The sequence below is a fragment of the Mandrillus leucophaeus genome, unplaced genomic scaffold (assembly GCF_000951045.1).
Source record: "Mandrillus leucophaeus isolate KB7577 unplaced genomic scaffold, Mleu.le_1.0 Scaffold4, whole genome shotgun sequence".
Classification (NCBI taxonomy): domain Eukaryota; kingdom Metazoa; phylum Chordata; class Mammalia; order Primates; family Cercopithecidae; genus Mandrillus; species Mandrillus leucophaeus.
This window is the reverse complement of record NW_012104253.1, coordinates 3,860,802-3,870,120: the sequence shown is the minus strand read 5'-3', so window position 1 is coordinate 3,870,120 and position 9,319 is coordinate 3,860,802. Positions and strand designations below refer to the sequence as shown.

At 42.5% G+C, this 9,319-nt stretch overlaps 1 protein-coding gene across 6 annotated transcripts in view; it reads right to left on the bottom strand.

Annotated features, from left to right (window-relative positions):
• WARS (tryptophanyl-tRNA synthetase) overlaps positions 1 to 9,319 on the bottom strand; it is a 47,800-nt gene that overhangs the window by 16,028 nt on the left and 22,453 nt on the right. For all 6 annotated transcript variants that reach the window (XM_011991631.1, XM_011991634.1, XM_011991629.1 and 3 more), the window contains 2 exons: positions 3,598 to 3,717; positions 2,844 to 3,026 (listed from right to left, as the gene is read on the bottom strand). In XM_011991631.1, the coding sequence (XP_011847021.1) occupies positions 2,844 to 3,026; positions 3,598 to 3,717 (303 nt within the window). The remainder of the gene's footprint in view (positions 1 to 2,843; positions 3,027 to 3,597; positions 3,718 to 9,319) is intronic.

Here is a 9,319-nt window from a genome sequence, read left to right as displayed (position 1 = left end):
AAAAAAAAAAAAAAAGAAAGTGTAAGAATTAGCTAAGCTGGGGTGGCAGGGTCAGGAGAGTGGGTGGGAATTCTGGGCAGCACAGAGCACGTACAAAGGAGAGGGATGTGGAACTGCAAGCTGTTCCACTGAACTGGAGGTAGCAGTGACGCTGGAGAGGAACACAGGGCCAATCACGAAAGGGCTCGTGTGCTAAGCGAAAGGTGAGAATTCTCACTGTCATCTAAGGAGGAGAACCAGGAAAGACCCGCAAGTGGAAGATGAGATTAGCTCCGAGTTTTAGGGAGATCAGTGGCTGGTGGGGGCAGCGGTGGTGTGGGAAGAGGATAGCAGCTACTGGGCAATGCCAACAGCATTGCCTGATTGGAAAGGGAGAAGCAGAACTCAAGGTTGTCTCTGCCGAGGTTCAATCAGTTGAATCATTGTATGGAATGGGGTGAGAATAAGGAAATAAAGTGACATGAAAATTATACTAATACAGCTGGGCACAGTGGCTCACACCTGTAATCCCAGCACTTTGGGAGGCCGAGGCTGGGGGATCACTTGAGGTCAGGAATTCGAGACCAGCCTGGCCAGCATGGCAAAACCCGTGAGTGAGACTCTGTCTCAAAAAAAACAAAAAAAACAAAAAAAAACCAAAAGAAAAAAAAAAAAAAATTATACTAATGACAACATCTATGTTCTTGTTTGATCCCATTTCACGGACATGGCTGCTATGACACGCAGCCACTAAACCCAGGTGCCAGGATCTGGATCTCTATTTCCCTTCCTTCAAGGATGCCACAGGGCCTCCATGCTCACATGGTTGAACAAAGAGAAGTAATTTTAAAAGATCTAATAGGTGCCGGGCACGGTGGTTCACGCCTGAAATCCCAGCACTTTGGGAGGCCAAGGTGGGTGGATCACAAGGTCAGGAGATCAAGACCATCTTGGCTAACACAGTGAAACCCCGTCTCTACTAAAAATACAAAAAACTAGCCGGGCGTGGTGGCGGGCACCTGTAGTCCCAGCTACTTGGGAGGCTGAGGCAGGAGAGTGGTGTGAACCTGAGAGGCGGAGCTGGCAGTGAGCTGTGATCATGCCACTGCACTCCAGCTTGGGTGACAGAGTGAGACTCCATCTCAAAAAAAAAACAAAAAAAACAAAAAAAATACTAACAGGTAAAATTAGAAAGCTAACAGTTTTACTGGCTGATAGAAGGGCAAGATTTCCTATCAGGGCATACATTGCTCTCAATGGATATAAAACCTCTACCCAGTTTTGTTTTCTTGTTTTTTTTGAGATGGAGTCTCACTGTCGCCCAGGCTGGAATGCAGTGGCATGATCTCAGCACACTGCAACCTCCGTCTCCCAGGTTCAAGCGATTCTTCTGCCTCAGCCTCCCAAGTAGCTGTGACTGCAGGAGCGTGCCACCACAACTGGCTAATTTTTGCATTTTTAGTAGAGATAGGGTTTCACCGTGTTAGTCAGGATGGTCTCGATCCCCTGACCTTGTGATCCACCCACCTCAGCCTCCCAAAGTGCTGGGATTACAGGCGTGAGCCACCGCGCCTGGCTGTCACTACTCAATTTTAAGGTATTATAAAAGGGAACGTCCTGGGGATGTGGCTCTAAGCAAGTCCGCCTGTGCTCACTGCTCACCTGCCCCTCTAGTATCCCTCTTATCCTGCCTCGGCCTGCTCTCTGATGGTGAGCTAACATGGGAGGGCCTGCTCAGAGCCCAACCTGGGCTGCAGGAGCACAGCAATGAACCCACTCCTCCTGGGGAATCACCTTAGGGGAGGAGTAACACATCTTAGGGGAGTGGAGTACCTTGCCTTAGGGGAGTACCATGCCCTAGGGGAGTACCACAGCTTAGGGGAGTACCACGCCTTAGGGGAGTACCATGACTTAGGAGAGTATCTTGCCTTAAGGGAGTACCACAACTTAGATGCTCAAGAAATATTTGTTGAGCTAGATAGCATCCTTCTTGTAATGGTTGACCAAAGTCTTATCTTTCTAACATATTTCTTGGTATTCATTTGGGATGAAACTTGAAGGATTTTCAGAATGAAGTATTTTGGTTTATTAAATGGCTGATTAAAAGAACTAGACTGAGGGAACTGTGTAACCACTGAGTCTTTTCTCTGTGAGGAAAAGGTGCGTTGAAAAGGAGGAAGACATAACTCTGGAAGACTGACTATCCTTGGTGAGAAATGGCAAGGCAGGACTTCCTGGCACAACTGAGGATGAAAATCTGAGATGCCATCATGCTGTGCCTGAGCCCATATTTTAAATTACTGTAAATGTAATTATGGAGGGAATAATTGAGTCTTTAAGATACTGATATCACTTAATCCTTTCTATTTATATACACAGCTTTTCACTTTCAAAATTATTGGCAAATAAAACCAATAAACCAGCTCATAGCTTTTTTTTTCCTTTTCGAGACGGGGTCTCGCTCTGTCACCCAGGCTGGAGTGCAATGGTGCGATCTCGGCTCACTGTAACCTCCACCTCCCGGGTTCAAGCGATTCTCCTGCTTCAGCCTCCTGAGTAGCTGGGGTGACAGGTGCGTGCCACTACTTGACTAATTTTTGTATTTTTAATAGAGATGGGGTTTCACCATGTTGGTCAGGCTGGTCTCGAACTCCTGACCTTGTGATCCGCCCACCTTGGCCTCCCAAAGTGCTGGGATTACAGGCATGAGCCACCATGCCTGGCCACTCATAGCATTTAATAAAGGAAGAAGAACATTTACCAGGTCTTAAGACCATTTCAGGTGTTTTGAATTTAGCTGTGGTCATGACAACTTGACATCCACCTCTACATATTGAAAAGGCAGCCAGACGTTTTCTCCTTACCCCATGTAGTCCAGGTCAGAGAATATGAAAGTCTTGTTGATGTCAAAGCCACAGGCAATGATGTCCTTGGCATTCTCCACAGCATAGCCATAGGCCTGGTCCAGGGTCAGGTCCTTCCACAGATACTTCTCGTCATCTGTCATCTGGATGACCAAGGGCACGTTAAACACATCCTGGAGCCACCTAAAGAAACACAGGGGAAGAAAGCTAACGTCTCATCTCCCCTGTGGAGGAATGCCATCTGAAAACACAGTTCCTACTTACAATGTATGTTAAAACTTCCTTGCCTACAAAATCACAATTTGAATCATGATATGAATTTGACTATGGATAATGATAAGGTCTACTACCACTTATTGACCAAGATGGCCCTGTATGCTCTGTGTTAGCTGCTCTACACACTTTGTTTTGAAGCCTTACAACAGTTTTATGAGGTAGGTATCTTCACTCTCATCTTGCAGATGTGGAAACTCAGGCTCAGAGAAGTAGCCGGCCCGTAGCCATGCAGACAGGGAGCAGGATGAGAAGAGGAGCAGGCCTGGCTGACTCCAAAGCTTCACTCTCCCCATCATTCCATGGTCCTCTAAAGTGAGCCCAGGAACAAAGTGAATGGAAGCCAAAAAAGTGCCAACTCTTGGTATCTTGGTTGCTCAGCAAATGAACTAGCATGATCTTGTCAGTTCTAAACATGGTTTATAAGCAACATTCTCAATTCACTAAGAGAGTAAGAAAAGCCATAAGATCCAATACTTACTTTGTGAAAATAAATGGAATGAGGTGACCCACATGCATGGCTTCAGAAGAGGGGCCCCGGCCCGTGTACAGATAAAACGGCTTCTTATTTTCATAGGCATCGAGAACCTGATTCATGTCTCTAAAGGAAAAAGGAGAAGAGGAAGAGTGTGATTTTCTGAGAAAAATATCAAGGCACTAGTGTACTTTTGGAAATGAAAAATATAGACAGAGACAAAACAACATGAATAACTAGAGTTTGTTACCTTTAGTGCTTATGATATAAAAATGACAGGAAACTTCTATTGAAATGGTTTCTCCTGTGAGTGTTTTAAAAGATAACATGTATAGGTTCGCAGCCGGGCATGGTGGCTCACGCCTGTAATCCCAGCACTTTGGGGGGCCGAGGCAGGCGGATCACGAGGTCAGCAGATCGAGACCATCCTGACTAACACAGTGAAACCCTGACTCTACTAAAAATACACAGAATTAGCCGGGCATGGTGGCGGGCTCTTGTAGTCCCAGCTACTTGGGAGGCTGAGGCAGGAGAATGGCGTGAACCCGGGAGGCAGAGCTTGCAGTGAGCCAAGATTGCGCTACTGCACTCCAGCTTGGGTGACAGAGCAAGACTCCGTCTGGGGAAAAAAAAAAAAAGTGTAGGTTTGGAATAATGTGTGTGTTGAAAAGATGGATCCAGTTGTGTAGTTACTGGGACTCTTGGAATCCCTCCAAACATCAGTGCTGACACACTGTGACCTTGGTACACTTCCCTGGGGACACTAGGCCAACACCATATGATCTTTGCTCAGAATCAGCCAGCCCCGAGGACTCTCAGACCTGGGATTACCAGGCAAACTGCATGGGACCAGACAGTCCTGGCTTAGTAGGGAAAGTAAGAATTTTCCTCTGGGAGTTCAGAGGTCACGTCCCCAGTTGGAGATCTATCTGGGCCCCTCAGCCAGCTTGGGACTAGGTATCCTCATCTGCAAGTCACTCTAGAGTCATCCCTCTCCCCACCAGGCTGCTTCCAATCACAGCTGCCTGCGCCCCACCTCCAGAGACTGATTAAATGGATCTGAGGCGCTCTCTGGGACTGTGTTTGTTTGTTTATTTATTTATTTATTTATTTTTGAGACAGAGTCTCACTCCGTCATCCAGGCTGGAGTGCAATGGCACGATCTCTGCTCACTGTAACTTCCGCCTCCTAGGTTCAAGCGATTCTCCTGCCTCAGCCTCACGAGTAGCTGGGATTACTGGCACCCGACACTACGTCCAGCTAATTTTTTGTATTTTTAGTAGAGACAGGGTTTCACCATGTTGGCCAGGCTGGTCTCGAACTCCTGACTTCGTGATTCACCCACCTTGGCCTCCCAAAGTGCTGGGATTACAGGTGTGAGCCACTGCACCCAGCCGGGAATGTGTATTTTTAAAAAGCTCCATGAGGAGTTCCAATGTTCAGCAGGGTGGGAAACCAACACTCCAGGATGAATGTCCTTTGTTTCTGGGTAAAGTGTCCCCAAATACAAGATGAACAACTACCTTTTCCAGAGGTCTGGGTAGGAGAATCTAGAGAACGGTATTCTGAAAGTGACTTCTCCTTATATTCCCCAAGCCAAGGGTCACCATTGCTTATCTCTGGACAGATACAATTGTGGGTGTTCTGGTTTTTGGGCTTAGTTTTCATTTTTTTCCCATGAAATGCTCACATACTGCTTTTGAAATAAGGAAAGAAAATAACCCATAATTTTGGAAGGAAAGAATCTTTCTTTGGTTCTCACAACTAACCAAATTAAACTTTTACAGGCTTACAGAAGAGAAAAAAAATGCAGCTGTCCCATGAGCTGCTTTTTTTGTGTTTATGGGGAGCATCTGAGAACTCACTGTGTGCTCGGTCCTGGGGTGAGGTGCTCCTGATAAGCGTGCAGAAATTTACTGGGCTCCAATTTTGAGCTCCTGTTTTATGAGGATGGGTTCCAGGAGAGGCTCATTCAGCTACTGAGGGAACCCAGTCACCTGCCCACCACTTGAAGCTTGACTGTGCATGGTAGATCTCATTTAATCTCTAATTTTACAGATGACAAAATTAGACAGAGGGGCAGTCTGAAATTTGAGAATGGGCAAATGGCTCAGGTCCTATGCTTTCCTAAGCCAAGTGGCTACAGGATTACTATACTGTAGTCAATAAATAAGTCACAAAGGCAGTGAGAAGAACCATGCAATGCTAAGATAAAAAACGTTGACTACAAACCAATAAAATTAGTAAACTTTGAACTAAAGTGACTGGGTGTGTGTGTGTTGGGGGGGGTAGAATAAAAGAGAATACTCAAATTACCAAAATCAGGAATATAAGAAGGGGCATTACTACTGATCTTATAGGAATAAGAAGGATTACTGTATAAGGGAATACTATGAATAACTGTATACCGATATATTAGATAATCTTGATGAAATAGACAGATTCCTAGAAACAAACTACTGAAATGAACCCAAGAAGAAATAGAAAATATGAACAGATCTGGAACAAACAAAAAGACTGAATTAGTAATGAAAAAACTTTCTACAAAGAAAAGCCCAAAACCGCATTTTCACTGGTAAATTCTATCAAATGTTCAAAAAAGAATTAACACCAATTCTTTCCAAGCTTTTCCAAAAAAATTGAATAAGAAATACTTCCCAACTCATTCTATGAGGCCAGTATTACCCTGATACCAAACCAAAGACATTAAAAGAAAACTATAGACCAATATCCCTTATGAACACAGATGTAAAAATCCTCAGCAACTCACAAACCAAATCCAGCAACATATAAAAGGGATTATACACCATGATTGAAAATCAATTGATTTTTAACACCATGATTAAGTGGAATTTGTTCCAGGAATGCAAGGTTGATTCAACACACAAAAACCTGTCAATGTGATATACCATACTAATAGAACAGAGGCCAAAACCCACACGATCATCTCAATAAATGCAGAAAATGCAATTGATAAAATCTAATATCTTTTCATAATAAAAACACTAACATGTTGAAGGGTATATAGAAAGCCCACAGCTAACATTATACTAAATGGTGTATATTCAGTCTTTACTGAAAGCTTTTCTCCTAAGATCAGGAATAAGACAAGGATGCTCACTTTCTACACTACTACTCAACATCCTATTGAAAGTTCTAGGTTGTTGGCTGGTTAGTTTAGTTGGTTGAAAGTTCTAGTCAGAGAAATTAGGAAAGAAAAAAATCCAAATTGGAAAGGTGGAAGTAAAACTGTCTCTAATCATAGGAGATACAATCCTATACATAGAAAATCCTATAGAATCAGCAAAAAGAGAAAAAGCATTAGAGCTAATAAACTCAGCAAAATTTCAGGATATAAGATTAATACACAAACATCAATTGTATTTCTTTCTTTTTTCTTTTTTTTTTTTTGAGACAGAGTTTTGCTCTTGTTGCCCAGGCTGGAGTGCAATGGCACGATCCCCGGTCACTGCAGCCTCTGCCTGCTGGGTTCAAGTGATTCTCCTGCCTCAGTCTTTTGAGTAGCTGGGATTACAGGCGCTTGCCACCAAGCCTGCCTAATTTTGTATTTTTAGTAGAGACAGGGTTTCACCATGTTGGTCAGGCTGGTCTTGAACTCCTGACCTCAAGTGATCCACCCGCCTTGGCCTCCCAAAGTGTTGGGAGGCGTAAGCCATTGTTCCCGGCCATCAGTTGTATTTCTATATAGTAACAACAAACAATCTGAAAATGAGATTAAGAAAATGCCATTTACAATAGCATTAAAAATATAAAAATTCTTATGAATAAATCTAACCAAAGAAGTGCAAAACCTATACACTGAAAATTACAAAACATCAATGAAAGAAATGAAAGAAGTGAAAAGACATCCCATGTTCGTGGATTAGATGAATTCATATTGTAAGATGGCAATGCTCTACAAATGAGTCTACAGATTCAGTGCAATCCCTATCAAAATCCCAGCTGCTGCTTTTGCAGAAATGGAAAAGCTGAAATTCATATGGAAATGCAAGGGGCCCAAAACACCTAAACAATCTTGAAAAAGAACCATGTTTGAGTACTCACATTTTCTAACTTCAAAACTCACCACAGAGCTACAGTAAACAAGATTATGTAGTACTAGCATAAGGATAGACATATAGATAAGTGGAATAGAATTGAGAGTCTAGAATGAAATCCTTAAATACATGGCCAATTGATTTTTGGCAAAAATGCCAAAAGATTCAGTAAGGAAAGAATAGTCTTTTCTTTTCTTTCTTTCTTTTTTTTTTTTTTGAGACGGAGTCACGCTCTGTAGCCCAGGCTGGAGTGCAGTGGCGAGGTCTGGGCTCACTGCAAGCTCCACCTCCCGGGTTCATGCCATTCTCTGGCCTCAGCCTCCCGAGTAGCTGGGACTACAGGCGCCCACCACCATGCCCGGTTAATGTTTTGTATTTTCAGTAGAGATGGGGTTTCACCGTGTTAGCCAGGATGGTCTTGATCTTCTGACCTCGTGATCCGCCCATCTCAGCCTCCCAAAGTGCTGGGATTACAGGCGTGAGCCACTGCACCTGGCCAAGAATAGTCTTTTCAAAAAAGAGTGCTGGGACAATTGGATACCCACAAGCAAAAGAATGAAGTTGGAGCTGTACCTCACAAATAACAAAAATTAACTCAAAAAGGATCAGAAACTGAAATGAAAGAGCTAAAACCACAAAATTCTGAGAAGAAACTATAGCTGTAAATCTTCACAACCTTTGATTGGTCAGTGGTTTCTCAGATATGACACCAAAAACACAATCAATCAAAGATAAAATAAATTGGACTTCATCAAAATGAAAAACTTTTATACTTCAAAGGACTTATCAGTAGAGTGAAGAGACAACCTATATAATGGGAGCAAGTAATATATGAATAAGAAACTAGTATCCAGAATATATAAAGAACTATTATAGCTAACAATAAAAAGACAACCCAATTAAAAAGTAGGCAAAGGATCTGAATAGACACTTCTCTAAAGATATAAAAATTGTTAATAAGCACATGAAAAGATTCTCAACATCCTTGTCATTAGGGAAATACAAACCAAAACCACAATGAGATACTATTTCACACCCATTAGGATGGCTATAAAACACAACAACATGGAAAATAACAAGAGTGGGTGAGGATGTGGAAAAATGGGAAGCTTCCTATGTTGCTGGTGGGAAAGTAAAATGATACAGGTGCTGTAGAAAAGTCTGTCAGTTCCTCAAAGAGTTAAACATGGAATTACTATATAAGTCATTAATTCTATTTTGAGGTATATGCCCAAGAGAATTGAAAACATATATCCACCCAAAAACTTGTATTCAAATGGTCAGAGCAGCATTGCTGATAACCAAAAAGTGAAAATAACTCAAATGTCTATCAACTAATGAATGAATAAACAAAATATGAGGTATATCCATTCAATGGGATATTATTTGGCAACAAAAAGGAATCCAGTATGGATACATGCTACAACATGGAGGAACCTTGAAAATGTTATGCCAAGTAAAAGAAGCCAGACACAAAAGGCCACATGTTATATGATCCCATTTATATGAAATGCCTAAATCTAGATATAGAGAAAGCAGACTAATAGTTGCCAGTGGGGAGGGAGAAGTGGGGAATGATTGTTAACCCATTTATACCTAGTGTTGCATAATTGGAATGCTAAACTTGTGGGAGTTATTTATATCTTACTGCTCAAGGTGATTGCCAAGGT